The 26,127-nt window shown below is 44.1% G+C and overlaps 1 protein-coding gene across 9 annotated transcripts in view; it reads left to right on the top strand.

The window, feature by feature from the left end:
* Window positions 1-26,127, top strand: part of LOC140718366 (pleckstrin homology domain-containing family G member 5-like) — a 122,912-nt gene that overhangs the window by 71,337 nt on the left and 25,448 nt on the right. For all 9 annotated transcript variants that reach the window (XM_073031985.1, XM_073031982.1, XM_073031981.1 and 6 more), the window contains 7 exons: window positions 5,151-5,336; window positions 6,620-6,784; window positions 9,892-9,987; window positions 10,541-10,591; window positions 11,039-11,188; window positions 12,772-12,882; window positions 25,701-25,850. In XM_073031985.1, coding sequence (XP_072888086.1) covers window positions 5,151-5,336; window positions 6,620-6,784; window positions 9,892-9,987; window positions 10,541-10,591; window positions 11,039-11,188; window positions 12,772-12,882; window positions 25,701-25,850 — 909 coding nt within the window. The remainder of the gene's footprint in view (window positions 1-5,150; window positions 5,337-6,619; window positions 6,785-9,891; window positions 9,988-10,540; window positions 10,592-11,038; window positions 11,189-12,771; window positions 12,883-25,700; window positions 25,851-26,127) is intronic.

Raw genomic sequence — 26,127 nt, 5'->3', positions numbered from 1 at the left:
TGTTCATGAACCACTTAGAAATCTGATGGTGGGAGGGGAAGAAGCTGTTTAGCAGCAAACCCAGGTAGTTCCCTGAATGGACTTTGGTTGTACCCTAATGGATGAGTGTCCGGAGCTGATGATTGTTTTGGCTGTGTTGAGAACATACCACTGATTTCACTGACACGACTTTGCGATTGAACTCTGACAATTCTGTGAACCTGTCCTGTTCATACCCTAGTACGTGCAGTCACCTGATGTGTCATGACCTTAGCCTTGTAGTTGCAAAGTTTGCAGATGATACGAAGATAGGTGGAGGGGCAGGTAGTTTTGAGGAAGTAGAGAGGCTATTGGAGGACTTGGGGAGATTAGGAGAATGGACAAAGAAGTGGCAGATGGAATACAGTGTTGGGAAAATACAAAAAACTGAGGTGCAAAAAGACTTGGGAGTCCTTGCTAAAGGTTCATTTACAGGTTGAGTCTGTGGTGAAGAAGGCAATTGTAATGTTAGCATTCATTTCAAGGGGAATAGAATAGAATTGAATTGAATTGACTTTATTACTTACACCCTTTATATACATGAGGAATAAAAATCTTAACATCTCCATCTAAATGTGCAATGTGCAATTTATAGTAATTTGTAATAAATAGTATGTACAACAGGACAGTCAATAACACATAGAAATACAATTGTATCAACGTGAGTTAATCAGTCTGATGGCCTGGTGGAAGAAGCTGTCCTGGAGCCTGTTGGTCCTGGCTTTAATGCTGTGTTATCGTTTCCTGGATGGTAGCAGCTGGAACAGTTTGTGGTTGGGGTGACTCAGGTCCCCAATGATCCTTCGGACCCTTTTTACACACCTGTCTTTGTAAATGTCCTGAATAGTGGGAAGTTCACATCTATAGATGTGCTGGGCTGTCCGAACCACTCTCTTCAGAGTCCTGCGATTGAGGGAAATATAGTTTCCATACCAGGCAGTGATGCAGTCAGTCAGGGTGCTCTCATATGTGCCCCTGTTGAAAGTTCTTAGGAATTGGGGGCCCATACCAAACTTCTTCAACCGTCTGAGGTGAAAGAGGCGCTGTTCTGCTTTTTGCACCACACAGCCAGTATGTAGGGACCACGTGAGATCCTCGTAATGTAATGTTGAGACTTCATAAAGCACTGGTGAGGCCTCACTTAGAGAACTGTGAACAGTTTTGAGCCCCATGAAAATGACTCCAGGATTGAATGGCTTGTCATATCAAGAGCATTTGATGGCTCTGGGCCTGTATTCACTCGAATTCAGAAGAATGAAGGGTGACCTCATTGAAACCTATCGAATGGTAAAAGGCCTTGATAGAGTGGATGTGGAAAGGATGTTGCCTATGGTGGGAGAGTCTAAGACCAGAGGACACAACCTCAGAATAGAGGGCTATCCTTTTAGAATGGAGATGAGGAGGAATTCCTTTAATCAGAGAGAGGTGAATCTATGGAATTTATTTCCACAGGCAGCTGTGGAAGCTAAGTCTTTATGTATTTTTAAGGCAGAGATTAATAGATTCTTGATTGGTCAGGGAGAAGACGGGAGATTGGGGCTGGGAGGGAAAATGGATCAGCCATTACGAAATGGTGGAGCAGATTCGGTGGAGCAAATGGCCTTATTCTGCTCCTTTGTCTTATGGTTTTATGGTAAATAAGTTCCCATAGTTAGTGTTCTCTGATTTCAGGCTCTTACAAAATAAACTCTAAATCATTAACATAAGAAGTTAATATTATTAGTTGGGTTGTTAGATAATCCTCTCAGTTAATGATTTAGCTACACAACTCTGAGCTCACTCTCTGTCACTCCCAGCCTCTATTTATTGTTCACCCTCTATAAAGAGACAGTGATTAATGGCAGGACCTTTAACAGTACTGACATGCAGTAGGATCTTGGGGTCCAAGTTCACAGTTCGCAGAAAGTGGTTACAAAAGTTGATTGGGTGGTAAAAGTTGGTACGGCAGGCTTACCTGTATTGCTGTTGTTTATTTCTGTGTCTTGTGGCACATCAGACTGCAGTCTTGCCATTTCTTTAGCTTTTTTTCTGAGTTTTACGAGGCTGAGTTGTTAGCTCGATGCTCAACCCAGCACGGATGGAAAGCACAAGGAGCCGGCCGGATTCAAACTCACCTCGAAGTCCGGTGCGGAAGCCACCATACCATTGGTCGGCTCTTACATTTATTTGTCCAGGAACTTAGTTCGAGAACCAGGAGGTTAAATTGCAGCTTTAAAAAAGTATAGCTAGACAGAGGAGTGTGGTGGTGGAGGGAAACTGGTTGGGTCTGGTGTCCAGAAAGAAACTGAGAGTTTCGAGGCCTTCCTGGTGGGGGATAGAGGTGTAAAGGGACTGGACATCCATAGTAAAAATAAGATCTCCAACCAGTTCCCCTCCACCAGCACTCTCCTCTGCCTAGCGGAACTTGTCCTCATTCTACATAATTTCTCCTTTGGCTTCTCCCACTTCTTTCAAACAAAAGATGCAGCCATGGGCACTTGCATGGGTCCCAGCTATGCCTGCCTGTTTGTCAGCTACATGGAACAGTCTATGTTCCAAGCCTACACTGGTGACCATCCTGCACTTTCCCTACGATATATCGACGACTGCATTGGTGCTGCTTCCTACACCCATTCTGAACTCATTGACTTAATCCACTTTGCCTCCAACTTCCACGCTGCCCTCAAATTTACCTGGTCCATTTCCAGCACCTCCCTCCCCTTTCTTGATCTCTCTGTCTCTGAGGACAGCTTATCTACTAATGTCTATTACAAAACCATGTACTCTCACAGCTACCTGGATTATACCTCCTCCCAGCCTGTTATTTTTAAAACTGCCATCCCTTTCTCTCAATTCCTCCGTCTCTGCCGCATCTGCTGTCAGGATGAGGCTTTTAATTCCAGAACAAAGGAGATGTCCTCCTCCTTCAAAGAAAGGGCTTCCCTTCCTCCACCATCAATGCTGCCCTCAACCACATCTCTTCCATTTCACGTACATCTGCTCTCACCCCATCCACCCACCACCCTACCAGAGATAAGGGTTCCTCTTGTCCTCATCTACCACCCCACCAGCCTCCGCGTCCAGCACATAATTCTCCGTAACTTCCACCGTCTCCAATGGGCTTCCACCTACAAGCACATCTTTCCCTACCCCCACCTCTTTCTGCTTTCTGCAGGGATCGCTCCCTATGTGGCTCCCTTGTCCATTCATCCCTCCTGGTACTTATCCTTGCAAGCAGAACAAGTGCTATACCTGTCCCTACACCACCTCCCTCACTACCATTCAGGGCCCCAAACAGTCCTTCCAGGTGAGGAGACGCTTCACCTGTGAGTCTGTTGGGATCATAAAGTGTCCGGTGCTGACAACTGTATATCGGTGAGACCTGACATAGATTAAGAGACTGCTTCAATGAGCACCTACACTCTGTCCACCAGAAGAAGCAGGATCTCCCAGTGGCCACCCGTTTTATTTCTGCTTCCCATTCCCATTCTGATATGTCTATCCATGGCCTCCTCCACTGTTGTGATAAGGCCACACTCAGGTTGGAGGAACAACCAACCTGATGGTATGATCATCGATTTCTTGAACTTCTGGTAATGCCCTCCCCTGTCAACATTCCCTATCCCCTTTTCCCTCTCTCACCTTATCTCCTTGCCTGCCCATCACCTCCCTCTGGTGCTCCTCCCCCTTTTCTTTCTTCCATGGCCTTCTGTCCTCTCCTATCAGATTTCCCCTTCTCCAGCCCTGTATCTCTTTCACCAATCAACTTCCCAGCTCTTTACTTCACCTCTCCCCCTTCAGGTTTCACCTATCACCTTGTGTTTCTCCCTCTCCTCTCCCCACTTTCAAAATCTACTCCTCCGCTTTTTTTCTCCAGTCCTGCTGGAGGGTCTCGGCCTGAAACGTCGATTGTACTCCTTTCTATAGATGCTGCCTGGCCTGCCGAGTTCCTCCAGCATTTTGTGTGTGTGTTGCTTGGATTTCCAGCATCCGCAGATTTCTCTTGTTTGTCAATAGTATTGCATTCAGTTCTGGCCACCTTACTATAGGAAGGTTGTTGAGGTTTTGGAGAGGGCGCAGAAGTGTCCTATCAGGATTCTGCCTGGATTAGAGGTCACGTGTTTATAAGGAGAGGTTGGACAAACTTGGGTTGTTTTCTCTGAGGGAGCAGAGGCTGAGGGGAGATCTGATGGAGGTTTAAAAGACAAACGAAGTAGACAGCCGGTATCTTTTGCCCAGAATTGAAATATCTAATACCGGGAGGCATGCATTTAAAGTGAGAATGGGTAAGTTCAAAGGAGGTGTGCAGGGCAAGTTTTTTTTTACATGGAGAGTGGTGGGTGCCTGGAATGTGTCGCTTGGGGTAGCGGCAGAGGCAAATATGGCACAAGTGCTCAAGAGACTCTTAGACAGACACACAGATGTACAGGGCCTGGGAGGATGAAGACGTTGTGTAGGCGGAAGGGATTAGTTCATTTGGGCATTTGTTTACTCATTAATTAACTCATCACCGCATTGTGAGCTGAAGGGTTTGTTCTTGTGCTGTACTGTTCTGTGTTCTGTCTGTTGGCTGATCTCCCCTCTTCCTGTGCTGGTGTGACATATAGAGTGAGGGCTGTGTGAGACGGCTGCAGACTGCAAGTTGGGCTGTGGTGAGGTTTGCTCCGTAGTCCGAGCCTGCACTTCATGTTGAATTAATGACATTTGTCTGTGTGCCAAGATGAGTTTTCTCCATTAGCTTGCTATGTCCGTGCTGATAAGAACCATTTGGAAGTCGTTAGGAGCTATCAGCAGACATTTCACTGCTTCAACCTGCATTTTCCCATCGAATTCACTGCAGCGGGAGATGTGGCAGGGAACAAATGTCTTGTTTCCAGATTATGAAGAAATGTTCCTCTTGTGATACCTCCCATGCTTCTCCGTGTGACTTCTTCTGGAACTTTGGGATTCAGGACGGTGATTTTCCCTGGAGGTATTGAACTTCACATAGTATCAGTGGTCCAATCGGGATGTTTCCTGTATGATCAATTATTGTTCATGTGACTCACCTCTCGTGAGCACCCTTTCCTTTTCTCTCTCTCTCTCCTTTCCCTTCCTTTGCTAAATGAAACACTGTTGGACCTCATTCGTTTAACCTGCTTTGTATTTTGCAGGCAGTCGGCAGACGGAGGAAGAATATGATGGAATTCCTAGGAGACGCCAGCATCCCAAGTTCGGATTCTCTTGCCCCACTGAGCTCTTCGTTGCCCAGTGGCGGCACAGACAGATGGAAGAACAGAGCTGCCAGTCGTTTCAGTGGGCTCTTCAGTTCTGGGGCAAGCACGGGGTCCTTTGGTCGGGTAAGTCTGAGCCACTAATCAGGCATATTGTTGCTGCTACTCTGGATAGAGTAATGTTTTTCCATAATCACTAAAGAAGACTGAAGAGCTGGTGAAATTGAGTCATTGGAGACTAATGAAGGTAGAGAGTGAATTTAGAAATTGCCAAGGGCAGGAACATTAGGACTTGCTTAAAATTCTGAAACAGCTTCAGTGGCCAAAGGACAAGAGGTGATAAAAGTTGAGCCATGTTCTAAGAGCTGGTGAATGATGTGCGTAAGATGTTAGAGATGTTTGAAAGTAAGTCTGTGATTTTAGAGAGATTGTCTCTCTAAACCTCTCAAACTATATAAGGGAGAACATGCAAACTCCTCACACACAGTGGCGGGAATATTAGCCGGATTTCAGTGTATCCACAGATAATTGGACACTGGGCTCAGTCACCTCAGGGTCAATGTCCAACGTCAGCGAGAGTTGCAGGAGAAATGTTGACAGCGGTAAGTGACCCTGGGCAGCAAGCTGTCCAAAAATGTTTAACTTGGACAAGTATAGCACCGCTTAATACAGCTTGCCTGGACCTGGGGTAGCTGTAAACTGTAACTGTTTAAGTGCTGGTGTATTCAGAGCTTTGTGCTGTCTGAGGGGAGAAACACACTGAACTTCTGATATATAGGTACCAGTTAGAAAACAACTGGGAGCTTGATCTCACCGCCATGAGTGGAAAGAAGATAGCAATCTGCAATTTTAGCCAACAAGAAGAGAAAGAGAGAGATTCCAGCATTTGATCTTTCCTAGTTATCCCCGAGTTCAAAAATGTAATTAACTAGAATTTCTTTTCGTGATTGACTACTGATTCAGGTACGTTCAGATTCAGCAGGAAAGATCAAAGATTATTTGTCACAAGTACATCGAAACATACAGTGAAATGCATCGTTTGCATTGACAACCAACACAGTGCGAGGATGTGCTGGGTGCAACTGGAAGGTGCATCCATGGTCACAAGTTACTATCCAGTACGTCTCTGGAATGTGGGAGGAAAGCGGAGCACCCAAAGGAAATTCATATGGCCACGGGGAGAACGTACAGGCTCCTTACAGACAGCGCTGGGAATTTTACCCGGATCGCTGGAGTTGTATAGCATGACACTAACTGATATGCTACCACACGGTGAGGCAGCAAGAACAGGCCCCAAATCCGAATGCATCAGCATCTTCAGGGCATGAGGAGAGGAAGAAAGGTGCACCGCAGGTATGAAAGCCCAGCCGCCATATTCACTCTGTCTGTGTGTGTGTGTGTCTCTGCAGGAAATGGATAAAGTGGAGCAGTTACAGAGTAAACTTCATACATACGGTTTGTTTGGACTGCCAAAGGTACCGGCCCAGCTACGGTTCGACCAGGACTCCTGGGAGGAGGAAGACACCAGCCTTTACCTCGAGGGGTCATGGCAGGAGATCATTGAGGCTCCTGAGGTACACCTGCTGACTGGCTCAGTTGGGATCACTCTGTATCCTGGGGAGCTGGTTGTTAAAAACATTAAATCATTCCTCTGCACCTTGGCTCCATTTCACACACTCCAGATAAAGAATCTTGACCCGAAACATTCATGTCCCTCCACGGATGATGCCAAACCACTGAATTCCTCCAATACTTTATTTGTTAATCCGGGTTCCAGTATCTGCAGTCTCTTGTGCCTCCACCGTAATGTCCTTCTGTCAGGCACCTTCTGACAAATCCAACCAGTGGTTAATGTTTCTGCAAATGCGCAGTGAGTGTCAGAAGGCTATTCAACTGGGAGGGCATAACTTCACTCATTATGCAAAAGTCAGCTTTACATTAAGGGATCACTGGATGGCATTTGCAATCTGCAAACCAGAGTTAAACAGGGATGTTAGGGCAAGATACGCCATCCCAGATTTCAAGCAGAGCATTTACAACACATACAAGCAATGGGTCAATAAATTCTGCCACACTCTTGCTATTCTTCCTAATCAATAATATTTACATATAAAATAAGTGGTTGTTTTGTGGGCTTTCAAACTATATTATTTATTCAATACTGCAGTGATTCACACTGTCTCCTCCATCACAATCTTATTGCCGGATTGTAAATGTCCAATGCCTGTTTATTTTGGTCTTTAATTGAACATTTTATTCTGGAGAGCCTTTGTGCTATCTCAGCAATTTTATTTCCTCATTTAAGACAAGGATATGAAACAGACTAACCAATTTAAAAGTGTCACTTTCAATTGGGTATGGACATTCAGATTTAAATTGCCACAGAGGTCTGAAAGCTTTGAACTAATTGTAGATGAAAGTAAGTGAACTTCATTAGTTTTTGATTCTCATTTTCTTGAGAGTCTGAAATCAACGACGTGGGATAAGCCAACCCTACACTAAGCACTGTGACAATAACCCCCAAACTAACTCATTAACTTCCTTGTTAATCATCTTTTTTTATCCTGTTATTTTAAGAGGTTCCACTCACTGTCCCACAACTTTTCCTTCCCTATTTTCTCCTGTTAATTTCCCCATCTCTAAACCACCGTATTTCCTCAACACCCACCGGCAATGCATCCCACAAACGTTACCAACATGGGGGGAAGGGTTCCCATACTGGCTCACGCTGGGACAAGAGACTCATGAGGATGGACTGCCCGACACTGACCTTCACTGAAGCGCTTGTTTCTTCCTCTTTCATTAGGAAACACGAGCGTCGACTTACATTACAAAGGCAATAAGTCATTACAGTAGAAACAACTACTACAGTGATTATGGGCTCCGTAAACACTGATATTCTGTGAGGTATCGTTCAAACAGAGGTTCACAAGGAGTGTGTCAGGAATTCTCAGCATGTGTTCAATGACCTTCACTGCATAATTATCTGAATGTGTGGTGCCAAAATTACAGGCGCTGAGCCCACTGTCCCTCTCCCACTATTAACGGTCTTTCCTCATCAGGTGTTAATTGAAGAATAAGGGTATGAGAGAAATAAAGGCACAAAATTCGGGAGACTTGTACAGATCGTCCACACATCTGTATCTATGGAGAGAGAGGAACTTAGCAGGTCTGTGGAAGGCGGAGGGGCGGTAGAAGTTAGACCATAAGACATAGGAGCAAAATTAGGCCATTCAATGCTTCAAGCCAACTCCACTATTTGATCATGGCTAAATTATTTTTTCTCTCAACTCTAATCTCCTGCCCTGAACCTTACTAATCAAGAACCAATTAACCTCCACTGTTAAAATACCCAGTGACTTGACCTGCACAGCCAATTAAGGCAATGAATTTCACAGATTCACTACCCTCTGGCTAAAGAAATTGATGCACCATCAATAACTCTCGGAGACATGAGGCGAGAGATAGGCTTTTATTAGCTGGAAGAAAGCACTGTCAGCAGCAAGAGACCATCACACAACATCCTGGAGACTGAGGGAGGAGCAGTGCCTCCAATCGCCTTTATACAGGGGTCTGTGGGAGGAGCCACAGGAGCAGTCAGCAGGGGGGCGTGTCCAGACAGGTATATGTAGTTCACTACAGAAATTTCTCCTCATCTCTGTTCCGGGGATGTCCTTCTATTCTGAGTCTGTGCCCTCTGATACTAGACTCTCTCATGAATGGAAACATCATCTACACGCCCACTCTATCTAGGCCTTTCAATATTCGGTAGGTTTCAATGAAATCTCCCCCTTATTCTTCTAAACTCCAGCGAGTACAGGCCCAGAGCCATCAAATATTCCTCATACATTCAACCTTTCATTCCCAGGATTAATCTTATAAACCTCTAGACCGCCTCAAAAGCCAACATCACCTTTCTTAGATATGGGGCTCAAAACTGCTCACAAATTTCCAAATGCTGTCTGGCCAATGCCTTATAAATCCTTAGCATTTCATCTTTCTTTTAAATTGTAATCGTCTGGAAATGAATGCCAACATTGGATTGGCTTCCTTACTATGGACTCAAACTGCAAGTTAACCTTTAGGGAATCCTGCACTGGGGGTCCCAAGTCCCTTTGCACTTCTGATTTCTGAATACTCTCCTCAGAAAATGATCTATGCCTTCATTCTTCCCACCAAAGTGGATGGCAATACACTGTATTCCATTATTGATGCTTCAGGTCAAAACTCTTGCATTAGGACTTGTCGTTTGTTTCTCCAGAGAAAAATGGGAAATGAGTCCAGAATATTGCAGAACGCCCAACTGTGAAATGACGTGCTAGCTCAAAAGAAATATGTAAGGAATGCAAGGCTGAGGGTTCTAACGGAAAGGAATTGTTATGGTTGAGAGGGGTGGGGAGAGTCCAGGTATTTTGAGGATATTTATGAGAGGAACATGAGTATTTGTGGATATTTACGCTGTGAATCTGAGTGTAAGCGTGCAGAAGGATGCCTCAGTTTTTAGATACTTTTGAGATACCTATGCACAAAGCATGAATATGTTAGTACAATGAGATATTTGTGGGAGAAACCCAGCATATGGAGTATTTATACTGGGGTGCCTGTTACATAAGATATCTGTTGGTAGAACACAAGATTCCAAGTATTTATCAATTAACCACATGCCTTGTCTCCTCAACAGAAGCTCACCCGGAAGCAATTCCATCAACAGGAGGCCCTCTGGGAGCTGCTGAATACCGAAGCTGCCTATATTAGGAAGCTACGTGTCATCACAGATGTAAGTCTCCGACTCAACCCCAGTCCATCACCTCATACCTCAAATGACAGAGTGTTGAGCACTCCACTGGTCCCTGGTGATGGCAGATATCTCCGGTCTTATCTTTGCTTTCTCCATTATGTCAATTTAACTGACTTCTGGCTTAGTCCTGATTACCATTCTCTAATACTAAATGTGGCTGGGTATGTGAATAACACCCTTTGCTTTTAATGTTCAAACTTTTTCAACTGTACCCTTCAAAGTGGCGTACAAGTTGCTTCCAGTTCCGAAGGTTCTGACTTCCACTGGGGTTCAGGATCCTTCCTGTCCTGAAAGTGTGAATGCTCGTTAGAATTTGCTTACTTCCCTTCGTCAGTCATTATTGTTGGCTTCACTTTAGGGTGATCTCTACCATAGGTTTAACTGTCAGTGCTGAGATAACTTAGATCTTTCAACCCATCTCATCCACAAACAGCAAAGATTTGTAAGCATTACAAACTTCTCTCACTAAAGGACCCTTAACGAATAATTTTGTCAGTGTACATTATTCACCTTGCATGTCTTCCTTTTACAGCTCTTCCTGTGCTGTCTCATTAACCTGCAAGAATCAGGCTTGTTGACTGAGGTAAGGTCAAGCATTTAACTTTGAAAGAAAAAATGTCAAATGAATTCCATTAGTTTTCTGCTAAAGCGAGCAGTGCTTAAAGGATAAAGAAACCTCTAAGGAAGGGATTCCCAACTTTTTTTATGCCATGGGCCCCTACCGTTAATCAAGGGGTCCATGGACTCCAGGTTGGGAACCCCTGCTCTAAGTATTAGCCTTTTCTAAAAGAATACAACCAAAAGTCTTTGTACAAATGCTTTGAAGTTTGTACATGAGTGTTGGTGTTTGTGCAAACGGTCTGAGGTACTTACATGCTGATAAACATGCCCTGGTGTTAGTTCAGATGTTTTGGTTGATAATCTGGCCGCAGGCTCTAGCTTTTCCCTGCACGCTGGTGTTGTTTTGTATGCTTTCTATGGTTTAACTTGTGAAAAATGGAAGAGTGATTTCAGCTTTGATGTTCTGCAGGTCGACCCAAGGAAATTGTTCTGTAACATCCAGGAGATTATTCAATTACACCAGGTTTTGTGGCGAGACGTGATGGCTCCAGTATTGCAAAAGGCCCAGGAAAACAAAACACTTCTCAATCCCACACACTTCCACAAAGGATTCAAGAACGTAAGTCACAAGAGGGAAAGAGAGCATAGGTGAATGGAGTCAGATAGAATATTTACAATCAAGTGTTAATGTAAGGCTTAGGCAGAGAGCATGACGTGGTTTTAGCCAATGCCAGGTTGGTGATGACAGTTTTAGAAGCTTTTTGATTAGGACTAAGAGGCTGATTGTATTGAATACTGAGCTGTAATCAATAAATGTCAGCCTGACTTATGTTTTGCTGTCTTCTTTTGCTTCAAAGTAGAGTGGAAAGCAAATAAGATTATGTCTACTGTTGACCTGTTGCGGCAATTCGCAAATTGCAGTGGGTCCAAGGCTTTGCTTAGGCAGGAGTAAATTCCAGCTATAACCAACCTCTCAAAGCACTTCATTATGTGTAGATATGAGTGCTACGTGTCAGTAGCCATTTAGGCAGCTCATTCTGTTCTTCTTGAACATCGGTATGATTGTTGTCCTTTCGAAGCAGGTGGGAACCACCTACACAGCAATGAATCATTGAAAATGTCCAGCCAGTTGGTCAGCACAGGTTTTCAGCATCCAGCTAAGTACACGATTGGGTCCTGACATATTGTGAGTGTTCACTTTCTTGAAGGATTTTCTGACATTGGCCTCTGAGAAAGAGATCACAGAGTTGCCACATGCGGTGGAGATATGCATGGGTGTAATGTTAGTCTCGCCTTCGAAGCATGCATAAAAAGCATTGAGCTCACTGGGGAGTGAAGCAGCACTCCCATTTATTCTGTTAGGTTTTGCTTTATTGGAAGTCATAGCATGCAAAACCTGCCACAACGGTCATGTATCCAATTGTGTCTCTAATGTTATGTGGAATTGCCTTTGTGCATCATGATGACTTTCTCCAGATCAGGACAGGACTTTGGTCCCTGTTTGGACCAAAGCTGTGATGGAGATCTGGAGTGGAATAGCATTGGTAAAAATCCAGTCTCAAATGCTGGAGAGTAGATTATTGGTGAGTGTATACCACTTAATGCCACTGTCAATAACAGCTTCCATCATTAAGTTTCTGATTGAGAATGGACTGATCTGGCAGAAATTAGCTTTAATGGATTTAACTGGGCTGATTCTGCAAAGCAGTCATCAGCACTACAGCTGGGATGTTGAATGTTCCTGTAGCCTTTATAGAGTCCTTTGTTCTCAGCCATTTTGTGATATTGCATGGAGTGAATCAAATTGGAGGATGGTTTCCATGGTGGTAGGGATGTCAAGAAGAAGCCAGGCGCTATCTTAATGTGAATGCTAGTGCCATGGCTCTGATTAATATTGGTGTAGAGTCAACTGGACAAGAGGCTAAGTTGAAGAGAACGATGATGTGGGTTTGTGCAGACCCATCCTGTGAGCAGCTGGTTGCAAAAGCCCAGAAACTGTGGATAGCTAGTTTACCAAGTGGTGTTCAGTCAGCTCCAGCCTTCAAATTTATGACCAGCTCTGGCATCACAAGCAAATTTGAAGCTGATCTTCAATTGCCAAACACTAATGGAGCTTGCTGTGTATGATTTCAGTTCTTAATAAACTGCTAGTTCTATCACTGCTCAAACTCAGAAGTCTGTATTTCTTGTTATCTGTCACAGTTTGGTGAGCGCTTTAAGCCATATATTCAGTACTGCATGGAGGAGGAGGGTTGCATGGAGTACATGAGAAACCATCTCCGTGACAATGAGCTCTTCAGGATCTATGTAACGGTCAGTGCCCATCTATCTCTAATCTATATGACAAACTTGAACTTCCTTGCAGGCTTGCTAGGTTTACCCAAGTCCCTGAAGTCTTCAATTATGCAAAATAGTGAATGCACAGGGATTGTGAACACAGCTGAATTGGAAATGTGCTGCTGATCGACTGGGGATTATGGAAATTGTTGTACTATCCTGACGCAGATTTCAATTGTCATCGTCACGACATGGGGAGGCCACCTTTTCAAAATGACAAAATGGAATATGAGCCATTGGGGAAAAAAAAAGAAAGAACTTCCATCTTCTGGATGGGTTTCGTTCTGCCTCTGCCCACATGACAACTTTATGATGTCGTCATGCAGGAGACCCTTTCAGTAACCCCCACTCATATCGCTTCTACCTCTAGGCTACCATTCTGCCCCTTGCTCCTCCAGTCTCTGGTCTCTTGTCCCAAACTTTCATCACTGGAACCTCTTCCATTTAGGCTTCAGAGAATGCAGTGCAAAGATATTCTCTTTGAAGAAGATCTTTGTAAATTAAGACTATCTTGACTAAGTAAAGATGAGAAGTCATAGTAGCTGCAGTTAGGGATTGGGGGAGCAACAGGATGTGAGAGAAATCTTTTGTAAGGAGACCCCATATTCTAGCAGTAATAGCGATGATTTACAAAATAGTAGCTTTGCTGTAAAACTCACAGCCTAAGAATGTATTAAAACCATAAATATTCTCCTGCCCCATTATTTTGCCTTGAGTAAATTTTTGCACCTTGTGCCTCAGTGGAAATGCCAATGTGTATATTGCAGATTTTTACTTGTACAAAGATGGTGATGCTTCCATGTTCTTTTGTTATTTGTGGTTTACACAATTTGGAAGCCACCTGTGTGTAGCTCATAGAGTATACTTTCCTGTATTTAACATGGGGATAATATTATTGTCGTTCCCAGATATTATTTAATGCAAAAAAATAAGCATGGGGGTGGGAGTGTTGGTTGATATTTGCATGGTATTTTGAAACAAGGTGATTTTTTGGCTCAGTGTTATAATCTCAAACTTTTTATTCTACCTAACTGCAAGCCCGTCACATTTTGTAATCCATTGGGCCATTTTATACTTAAGTATATGCAAAACCAAGGCTGTTTTTGCAAAAAAACACACACACACACACACACACACACACACACACACACACACACACACACACACACACACACACACACACACACACACACACACACACACACACACACACACACACACACACACACACACACACACACACACACACACACTTACTTCACGGACTGTGGATCTGATTAAATACCGTGGTTGTCAGGGACTTTATTAAAACAGTTGTAGGCGAGTGCGGCCCCACAAAATCATTTCAGAGTTGTCCTCAACCAGAATCCCTGGATCGACCATGAGGTCGGCAGTCAGCTGAGGGCCAGATCAGAGGTTTTCAAGTCTGGTGACCAAGATAATTACAAGAATTACAGTTGCGACTTCCGGAAAGCCATCTCACGGGTGAAGTGGCCATTCCAGACTAAACCTGAATCAACAAAGGGTGCTCGACAGTTGTGCAGGGCTTACAAGCCATCACCTCTTGTAAAGTTAAATCTGATGGAATAGGCGAAAACAGGGCTTTGCTTCCAGATGGCTCAATGCCTACTATGCTCGCTTTGACTTTCAAAGCATGGAACAACCATCACAAACTCCCACAGCTCCAATGATTTTGGTCTCTGAAGACGTGCGAGCAGCTTTCAGGAGGGTGGACCCACTTGAGCAAAAGCATCCAGTGTAGTTAGGTACCTGGCCAAATACTAAAGACGTGTGCTGATCAACTGGCTGGGGTGTTCACTGAGGTCTTTAACCTCTCACTTGGGCAGTGCGTGGTACCCACCTGCTTCAAGCAGGCTTCAAGTATACCAGTGCCCAAGAAGAGTGTGGTGACCTGTCTCAATGACTTATCACTCAACAGCACTTACATACACAGTGATGAAGTGTTTTGAGAGGTTGGTGATGAAACATATCAACTCCTGCCTGAGAAGCGACTTAGATTTGCTCCAGTTTGCCTACCAGAGCAACAGGTCCAAGGCAGGTGCCATCTCATTGCCTTTTCATACAATCTGGACAGCAAGGGTGCATACATCAGGATGCTCTTTATCAACTACAGCTCAGGATTCAATGCCATCAAAACGAATTAATAAGCTCCAAGACCTTGGCCTCAATACCTCCTAGTGCAGTTGGATCCTCGATTTCCTCACTTGCAGACCCCATTCAGTTTGGATTGACGACAACATCTCCGCTATGATCTTCATCAGCTCAGGTGCACTGCAGGGCTGTGTGCTTAACCCCCTGCTCTACTCATTTTACACTAACGACTATGTGGCCAAGCACAGCTCCAATGCCATATTCAAGTTTGCTGGTGACACCACTGTCGCAGGCTGAATTGAAGGTGGTGAAGAATCGACGCAAAGGAGGGAGATTGACAATCTGGCCATGACAACAGCTTCTCACTCAATGCCCACAAGACCAAAGAGCTGATTATTGACTTCAGGAAAAGGACACCAGAGGTCCATGAATGAACCAGTCCTCATTGGAGGACCAGAGGTAGAGAGGGTCAGCAACTTTAAACTCCTGCGTTTTTATTTCAGAGGATCTATCCTAGCCCCAGCATGTAATTGCAATTACGAAGAAAGCATGGCAGCACCTCTGCTTCTTTAGGAGCTTGCAGAGGTTGGACATGACATCTAAAACTTTGACAAACTGCTGTAGAGGTGTCGTGGAAAGTATATAGATGGCTGCATCGCATGGAAACACCAGTGCCCTTGATCGGAAAATTCTACAGAAAACAGTGGATATGGCCTAGTCTATCACAAGTCTATGCTCCCCACCACTGAGCATATCTACAAACACTATTGCAGGAAAGCAGAATCCATCATCAGGGACCCCCACCACACAAGACATGCTCTCTTCTCGCTGCTGCCATCATGAAGAAGGTACAGGAGAGATAGGACTCACACCACCAGGTTCAAGAATAGTTAATAGCCATCACCCATCAAGCTTTTGAACCAAAGTGAATAACTTCACTCAATTTCACTTGTCCCATCGTTGATATGTTCCCACAACCTTGACTTCCTCTCAAGGACTCTTCACCTCATGTTCTAGACATTTATTGCTTATTTATCTATTAATTATTTCTCTCCTTTTGTACTTGCACTGTTTGTTGCACATGTATGTGTGTGTATAAGTATATAAATATATGAATATATAGACATGAAGTAAGTTTAGCTGTAGTTGCCAATGAAACTTGTTTCCACTGTGATGCATCATATAGCTGCATCAGTCAATTTGCTGAGGCTACTAAATACTGAACCTAAACAAAAAAGTGATTACTGATGTGTTGTACAGATAGGGAATCGTAACTGATACTGTACTGCAAACTTCTCAGCTCTGTGCCTTTCCAGATAACTTGATAAGAAAATTTGCATTCTTGTTGTCAACTCCTTCAGAGCCTTACCCCTTCCTGTATCTGTAACCTCTTCCAGTCTTAGAACTCTCTCTGATCTTACAATTTTGGCCTCCTGGTCATCCTTAATCCACTTCTACTGGTTGTAAACTCTGGAATTCCTGCCCCAAACCTTTTCCTCGGTTGTCCTTTAATTGTCCCCCTTTCTTGACCTTTGGTCACCTGTTTTGATATCCATTTAGTTAACATTTTTTTTTATGTTTGATGATGCTCTTGTGAAACACCTTGGAATATTTTTGCTGTATTAAAGCTGCTACTGAAAGTTGTTGGAGTTCCCCAAATGTCCCGCTCCCCTTATTCCCCTCCCCCCCCCCCCCCAAAGCCTTGGATATGTTTCTTTTCCAACTTTCCTGTTGAAGTTCTGACATGGAGCTGTACTGCACATCAATACAGTCGGCCCTCCTTATCCACGGATTCCGTATGCGCAGATTCAACCAACCACGGATTGGGAAAACCCGGAAGTTCTCTCTCCAGCACTCGTTGTTTGAGCATGTACAGACTATTTTTTCTTGTTATTTATCCCTAAACAATACAGTATAACAACTATTTACATAGCATTTACATTGTATTAGGTATTATAAGTAATCTAGAAATGTCTTAAAAGTACAGGCAGTCCCTGGGTTATGAATGAGTTCCGTTCCTGAGTCCATCTTTAAGTCGGATTTGAAGTCGGAACAGGTACATCCGGTATTATTTAGCGTCAGTTAGTCAAACGTTTTTCTTAGTATATAGTACATATTTTACCTTTCTATGCATATAAAACACTTAAGAAACATATGTTTTTCAATCATTTAACCGCTGCATTGCTTAGTAATGTAACACTTACCCAACAGGCTGGTATATGTCTAGGGGAAAAGGAGATCCAGCCACACACCAACCCCACCTCCCGTACACGCAGGTGCTGTGAGAATCGAGTTTATGCCTCGCGCCCGCCCACAGTATCAAACACACAACAAATACCGTTGTGAAATACACTTTAAAGAGTTTACTAAAATTAAAAGAGTACTAGGCAATACAATATATATGCAAGGAAAAAAACAAAAGGCGCCAACTTATCAAAGTTCAGTCAGTTTAGTGCACATCGTTGGAGCTCAACCATCGAACCATCCGACCCCTCGTCACTTGCCTCCGACCTCCACGTCTTCGCACCTAGGACCCCCCGGTGGTCTTCCGAGCAGTGCAGCGCACGTCCACCTTCCTCGGCGTCTTCCTCCCGACTCCCCACCAAAAGCCCGCGAAAACCCCTTCCCCACGTGCCCAGCCTCACAAGACAAAATAACATTCCCCATTGGTTAACAAATGAATACAATTACCATATCAGCAAGTCTAAAGCAAAACAACTGCGAGAGAAACACTTATCAGACAAAGAAGCATTCCTACTCTTAACAAACCAAAAAAAAAACCATTTTGAGTAACATACACAGGACATTGTACAGTAATAATTAGCTTTCATCAGGGCAGGGCCTTTCACATTCTCTATTAAAATTGTTCCGATTGTTGACTGACTGTAGCCTAAGGCTTTTCCAATGACCGATGGCGTTTCATCTCTTTCCGATCACTTTATTACTTCCACCTTATTTTCAATCACGATCGTGATTATTTTCAAGAACAGAAACACTGTGGATTCAGAGCTGTACCACCGGGTCCTAATGTCCACCACACTTTACTTACTTACTTTAATCCTTTTCGCTCCTTATGGAGCATGGGGCCTCAACAAAAGTCCTCCACTTCCTGCAATCTCTAGCAGATGTTTTTGCAGTCTCCCAAGTTTGGCCGGCGGCTTTCAGTTCATCCAAAAGCCTACGCCTCCAGGTTTGCTTTGGGCGACCTCTTCTTCTCTTCCCTTGTGGATTCCATTCGAGTGATTGTCGAGTGACATTCAACTGGCTCTTCTCAAGGTGTGGCCGACCCATCTCCACTTCCTCCTCCTTATCTGGAATACAATGGGCTCTTGGTTTGCACTCTTCCGTAGGTCTAGGTTTGACACTCTGTCGTACCACTTGAGGCGGAGGATCTGCCGGAGGCATTTGTTGAGAAAGGTCTGGATCTTGTTGCAGCTGGTGTTAGTGATTCTCCATGTTTCGGATCCATATAGCAGGATGGCTTTCACATTCGAGCTGAATATACGGAGCTTAGTTTTGACAGAGATGGCCGTAGATCTCCAAACAGGTCGGAGGGTTGTGAAGGCATGTTGGGCTTTTCCGATCCTTGCTCTGATGTCCTCATCTGTACCTCCTGATTTACTGATTTTGCTTCCGAGGTAGGCGAATTTGTCTGCATCTTCAGCTATTTGTCCTTCAATCCGTAATGGCTCCTCTTGTTTGTTACTAATGCGTAGAACTTTGGTTTTCTCCTGACTGATCTTAAGGCCTACTCGCTGTGAGGTCTCTCCCAAGGAATCTACTTTCTTCTGCATATCTTGAAGCCGGTGTGAGAGAAGAGCGAGATCATCTGCAAATGCTAGGTCTTCCAATTTCCCTGTTAACGTCCACTGGATGCCTCTCTCTGAGCCAGCATAGACTGTTCTTGTAGCCCAGTCGAGTACCACAAGAAAAAGTAGAGGCGACAGCAGGCATCCCTGTCTGACTCCAATAGTGACCAGGGACGCTTCGGACAGTCTCCCATCGTGGATGACCCTGCATGAGAAGCCATCATAAAGCTGCTTGATGATATTCACCATCTCTTCCGGTACACCATAGTGTCATAAGATGCTCCACATTGACTTTCTGTCCAGGCTGTCAAATGCCTTCTCAAAATCAATAAAACACACATATAGTGGAGTTTGCCATTCTATTGTCTGCTCCACAATGACTCTAAGTGTAGCTATCTGGTCAATGCATGATCTCTCTTTCCTGAACCCTGCCTGTTCATCTCTAAGTCTCTGGTCAATGGCGTCTTTCATCCGCTCCAAGATGACCCTGGTGGGAACTTTGCTAGGAATGGACAACAAGGTGATCCCCCTCCACTTGCCACACAGTGAAAGATCTCCAGATTGTGGCAGCTTCACAAGGAGGCCCTCCTTCCAATCTGATGGGATCTCTGCTGTTCTCCATATCAAATTCAGCAGTATATGCAAATGGCCCACCATAACCTCTCCACCCTCTTTCAATGCTGCTGCAGGAATGTTGTCTTCTCCAGCAGTCTTGCCGTTCTTCAGGCTTTTCAGGACTTTTCGAATTTCTTGCTTGGTGATTTCACCTATATTGATGTTGAGTGGGTCTCCAGGCTCCAGGTCAGGCGGGTTCTGTGGTGGTGGTCTATTCAATACTTCCTGGAAGTGTTCTTTCCATCTCGCCAGCTGATCTTCAACCGAAGTGAGCAGATGGCCTATCTTGTCTCTAACAGGTCTGTTGAAATTGCTTTTCTTCCCTCTCAAAAGTTTAGTTGTCGTGTAGAGTGCCTTGAGGTCCCCTTTACTGGCCGCTGTTTCTGCTTGCTCTGCTATTTAATTGAAGTATGACCTCTTGTCCTTTCTGAGCTGTTTCTTTACCTCCTTGGCCATCACACTGTAACTGTTGGCGGCGATTTGTTTCTGTTGCCGGGTTCTGGCCTGATTCAACTCCTGTTTGAGCTTTTTCCTCTCCTCCACCTTCTGTCATGTCTAGTCCCTGATCCAAGGTTTACTGTTGACTGGTGGTCTTCCCAGTACTTCTTCGCAGGCTCCTACAGTGGCCTGCTTGAAGGTAATCCAGGCATGTTCCGCTGTTCTCTCATCTTGCTCCTCTATTTGAAGAGCCCCAAAGCGGCTTTGCAAGGCGATGTGGAAATCTTTCTTGTTCTCTTCCGTCTGTGGTTTTCTAACATCAAACTTTATTCGCGTGTTCTGTTGCTTCTTCTTGGCTGACAGCTTCATCTTCAGCTTTGCAACAACCAAATGGTGGTCAGATCTAATATCTGCTCCTCTTTTGGCTCTCACATCTTGCAATGAACTTCTCCAGTGCTGGCGGACCATGACGTGATCAATCTGGTTCTCTGATTGATGGTCAGGCGAGACCCAGGTTATCTTGTGGCAGCGTCAGTGGGGAAAGAGGGTACCTCCAATGGTCAGTTCGTTGAAGGCACAGAAGTCGGTAAGGAGTTCTCCATTTTCATTCATATTCCCCAAACCATTCTGGCTCATCTCTCTCTCCCTGCCAGTGTTATCGCTGCCTACTTTGGCATTCAGATCTCCCAAGACGATCAACATATCTTGCTTGGGTACCTTTCCAACTACTGCTTGAAGCTGAGTGTAAAAGAGATCTTTTTCTTCTTTCTCTGCGTTGTTAGTTGGGGCGTAGCACAGGATAATGGATACCTTCTGGAATCTGGACTCGAACCTGGCTGTGATGATACGGTCGGACACTGGTTCCCATTCTATCAAACTTCTGGCTGCTTCTTTGGACAACATCAGGGCCACACCAGCCTCATGCGCATCTTCCTCTTTTTCTTTGCCGGAATAGAGCAGAGTTTCTCCCGTCTGCAGTTTGGTCTCACCAAAAGTATTCCACCTTGCTTCACACATGCCCAGGAGTGTGAGGTGGTATCGGTTCATTTCCTTCACTGCCTGTGTGCACCGACCTGTCTCCCAAAGCGATCTCACATTCCATGTTCCGATTAGGATAGATTTCTTCTGTGAGAGCAGCTTTGGAACCTCCATTATGGTTTTCCTCGGGTGAAGGAGGGTTGTCAGCCCTGCAGCTTCCTGACGGGTTTGGTTGCAGCGCGTCATCAGCCTCCTGAACGGGGCCCTGCTTTTCCCGAGATCTGGGTTAGTGGTTGACAATCTGTTGATGGTTTCTGTAACAATTGCTTGCTTTACGTGAACGGGTTGTTAGCCCATTGTACAACCCCAAACCTGGAGGACCAGGGGTTTTCTGTCGGGGTCACCTTCCCCTAGGCAATGGCATTTCCATGCTAACGAGCTCCACCTGCCCGGGTTTGAAATCAGAGTTTACCCTCTCCTAGATAGGCTGCCATCCAAGGCTAACGAGTCCTATCTACCCGTAACCCACTAGACAAACAGCAACTCTGGATTAAGTATTATGTAGTGACCCAGATTTGATTGGGAGCTTAAAGTAAAATAATAAGAATATGATAGAATTCACCCTGCAGTATGAGAAGGAGAAGTTAAAATTGGATGTATCAGTATTATAGTGGAGTAAAGGGAATTACAGAGGCATGGGAGAGGAGCTGGCCAAAGTTGATGGGAAGGGGACTTGAGCAGGGATGATGGCAGAATAGCAATGGCTAGAGTTTTTGGGTGCAGTATGGATACATCCCAAGCATGAAGAAATATTTCAAAGAGAGGATGAAGCAACCATAACTGACAAGAGAAGTCAAAGACAGTATAAAAGCAAGAGAGGGCATATAACAAAAATTACTGGGAAGTTACAGGAATGAGAAGCTTTCAAAAATCCATAACAAAATAGCCATAAAGAGAGAAAAGATGAAATATGAATGTAGGCAAGCCAATAATACAAAAGAGGATACAAAAAAGATTTTCCATTTATAGTATATAAAAAATAAAAGCAAGACAAGAGTGGACATTGGACCATTGAAAAATGACACTGGACCATTGAAAAATGAGACTGGAGTGGTAGTAATGGGGCACAAAGAAATAGTGGATGAACTGAATATTTTGCATTAGTCTTCACTGTGGAAGAATCAGAATCAGGTTTATTATCACCAGCATGTGACGTGAAATTTGTTAATTTAGCAGCAGCAGTTCAATGCAATACAAAATCTAGCAGAGAGAGAAAAAAAATCAATAAATTAAAACATAATAAACAAGTAAATTAATTACATATGTTGAATATATTATTTAAAAATGTGCAAAAACAGAAATACTGTATATTAAAAAAGTGAGGTAGTGTCCAAAGCTTCAATGTCCATTTAGGAATCGGATGGCAGGGGGGAAGAAGCTGTTCCTGAATCGCTGAGTGTGTGTCTTCAGGTTTCTGTACCTCCTACCTAATGGTGACAGTGAGAAAAGGGCATGCCCTGGGTGCTGGAGGTCCTTAATAATGGACACTGCCTTTCTGAGACACCGCTCCCTAAAGATGTCCTGGATACTTTGTAGGCTAGTGCCCAAGATGGAGCTGACTAGATTTACAAATTTCCTAAGCTTCTTTCGGTCCTGTGCATTAGCCCTTCCATACCAGACCGTGATGCAGCCTGTTAGAATGTTCTCCACGGTACAACTGTAGAAGTTTTTGAGTGTATTTGTTGACATGCCAAATCGCTTCAAACTCCTAATAAAGTATAGCCGCTGTCTTGCCTTCTTTATGACTACATCAATATGTTGGGACCAGGTTAGTTCCTCAGAGATCTTGGCACCTAGGAACTTGAAACTGCTCACTCTCTCCACTTCTGATCCCTTTATGAGGATTGGTATGTGTTCCTTTGTCTTACCCTTCCTGAAGTCCACAATCAGCCCTTTCGTCTTACTGACTTTGAGTGCCAGGTTGTTGTTGCAGCACCATTCCACTAGTTGGCATATCTCACTCCTGTACGCCCTCTCGTCACCACCTGAGATTCTACCAACAGGGTTGTATCATCAGCAAATTTGTAGATGGTATTTGAGCTATGCCTAGCCACATAGTCATGTGTATTTAGACAGTAGAGCAATGTGCTAAGTACACACCCCTGAGGTATGCCACTGACAGAATGCCAGAAATGCAAGAGTGTAAGGATCAGAGATGAGTGTCGTTGCTTTTACTAAGGAGAAGGTGCTTGGGAAGCTAAGATGTCTGAAGGTAGACAAGTCATTAGGACCAAATGGACGACACCCCAGGGTTTTGAAACAGATAGCTGAAGAGATTGCAGAGGCATTAGTAATGATCTTTCACTAGATTCTGAAATGATTATGGAAGACTAGAAATCACAAATGTTACTCCACTCCTTAAGGTGGAAAAGAGGCAGAAGAAAGGAAATTATAGGCCAGTTAGTCTGATTTAAGTGGTTGGAAAGATGTTGGAGTATTACTAAGGATGAGGTTTCGAAGTAATTGGAGGCACATGATAAAATAAGCCAAAGTCAGTATGGTTTCTGTCAGGAGAAATCTTGCCTGACAAATCTGTGGAATTCTTCGAGGAAATAACAGGCAAGATAGACAAAGGAGAGTCAGTAGATGTTGTTTATTTGGATTTTCAGAAGGCCTTTGACAAGGTGCCACACATAAGGTTTATTTATTAAAATAAGAGCCCATGGTATTATAGGAAAGATGCTAGCATAGATAGAAGATTGGCTGACTGACAAGAAGCAAAGAGTTGGAATGAAGAGGGCCTTTTCTGGTTGGCTGCCAATGGCTAGTGGTGTTCCACAGGGGTTGGTGCTAGGACTGATTCTTTTCACATTATATGTCAATGTTTTAATGAAAGAATTGATTGTTCTGTGGCCAAGTTTGTGGGCGATACAAAGATAGGTGGAAGGACAGGTAATATTGAGGGAGCAGGGTGCCTGCGGAAGGACTTAGATAGCTCGGGAGGATTGGCAAAGATGTGGCCGAAGGAACGTGGTGTAGGGAAATACATGGTCATGCACTTTCATAGAAGGAAGAAAGTGTGGACTACTTTTTAAGTGGGGAGAAAATTCAAAAATCTGAGGTGCAAATGGACTGGGGTGCCTTCATGCAGGGTTCTCTAAAGGTTAACTGAAGGTTGAGTCGATGGTAAGGAAGGCAAATTCTGGCATTTGAAAGAATGGGAGGGGATCCCATTGAAACCTGTTGAATATTGAAAGGCCTAGATAAAGTGGATGTGGAGAGGATGTTTCCTGTAGTGGGGGAGTCTGGGACCAGAGGGCACAGCCTCAGAATAGAGGGGCATCTATTTAGAACAGAGATGAGCAAAAATTTCTTCAGCCAGAGGTACTAAGTCTGTGGAATTCTTTGCCACAGACAGTCATTCAGACAAAGTTATTGGGTATATTTGGGTATAAGAAAGCTTATGGGGTGTTAGGTTTCATAAGTCGAGGGATAGAGTTTAAGAGACGCGATGTAATGATGCAGCTCTATAAAACCCTAGTTAGGCCACACTTAGAGTACTGTGTCCAGTTCTGGTCGCCTCACTATAGGAAGGATGTGGAAGCATTGGAAAGGGTACAGAGGAGATTTACCAGGATGCTGCCTGTTTTAGAGAGTATGGATTATGATCCGAGATTAAGGGAGCTAGGGCTTTACTCTTTGGAGAGAAGGAGGATGAGAGGAGACATGATAGAGGTGTACAAGATATTAAGAGGAATAGATAGAGTGGATAGCCAGCACCTTTTCCCCAGGGCACCACTGCTCGGTACAAGAGTACATGGCTTTAAGGTAAGGGGAGGGAAGTTCAAGGGGGATATTAGAGGAAGGTTTTTTTACTCAGAGAGTGGTTGGTGCGTGGAATGCACTGCCTGAGTCAGTGGTGGAGGCTGACACACTAGTGAAGTTTAAAAGACTACTAGACAGGTACATGGAGGAATTTATATGGGAGGCAGGGTTTGAGGGTCGGCGCAACATTGTGGGCCGAAGGGCCTGTACTGTGCTGTACTATTCTATGTTCTATGTTCGATGTTCTATATTTAAAGCAGAGGTTGGTAGGTTCTTGATTAATTAGGGTGTCAAAGGTTACAGGGAGGAGGCTGGAGAATGGGGTTGAGCGACATGATAAAATCAGCCAAGATGGAGTCGCAGTGCAGAGTTGATGGGTTCAATGGCCTGTTTCTGCTCCTGTGGCTCATGGTCTTATAACATGTCTGTAACAAGATATTTAACAGTTATTTATTTAAAAGTGCAACTGCTATTAAAACAGATGTTTTTATTTGAAAAATGGTTCATATTTCTTGACTGGAATTATTTTACAATGAATATATAAGGAGCTGATACCTAAATTTTGTATGTATTGTTTCCAAACAGACATTAACTCTTTTATGAAATAGTAATTTTCTAAGAACTTTGAACATCATCCTCCCTCCCCTCCGCAAGAACCGTAGCTGTGGGTAACCAAATTTGCAGCAGTATTGCCAAGCAGGCGCCTGCTTTCTGAAAGGTCACAGAGTCAGCTCGATGCTAAAGTTCCCAGGAATGATCTGGGAGCACAGAGCGGGAAGAGTTCTATGGAGTTTGATTTACCAGGGCTCTGTGGTATTAGAAGGTAGACTGGTAGAGAATGAAAAAGAGAGAGAGAGAGAGAAAGAGAACGAGACAGTGGCAAAAGACAGAGGGAGTGGCAATCGGTTTGGGAGAAATGAAATTTCGGTTTGTTTCCATGCTGTAATTGTTATATGGTTATATGGAAACACAGCACTGTGCTCTCCCTGAGTAATTGCTGTCTGTGTCTGTTGACAGTGGGCAGAGATGCACAAGCAGTGTAACCGCCTGAAGCTCAGTGACATGCTGGTCAAACCTCATCAGCGACTCACCAAGTATCCTCTGCTCCTCAAATCAATCCTGAAGAAAACAGACGATGCTCACGCCAGGGAGGCCATCGTTAGTATGGTACGTACACTTCGGATCATTCAGAGTCACACTCTCGTTCATGGCATGGATACGGTTCTGCTTTGGGTCATGGCAAACACTTCAAACCTCAATTCAAGGTGATTTGACGCTATCACTGGGAAAAAGCAAAGTTTCTCTGTTGTGCTGAGCACTGCTCAAGACAGGCTGCTACCAGTGTACTGATAAATGAAGTTACAGGAGCCACTCATGGACTATGTAAACATCCTAAGATTCTGGAAGGAAACCACTTAAGCTTTCTTGGCAAAATCCACCAAAT

The sequence above is a fragment of the Hemitrygon akajei genome, chromosome 29 (genome assembly GCF_048418815.1).
Source record: "Hemitrygon akajei chromosome 29, sHemAka1.3, whole genome shotgun sequence".
Classification (NCBI taxonomy): Eukaryota; Metazoa; Chordata; class Chondrichthyes; order Myliobatiformes; family Dasyatidae; genus Hemitrygon; species Hemitrygon akajei.
The sequence above is the reverse complement of the archived record's forward strand: the minus strand, read 5'-3'. Positions and strand labels throughout refer to the sequence as shown.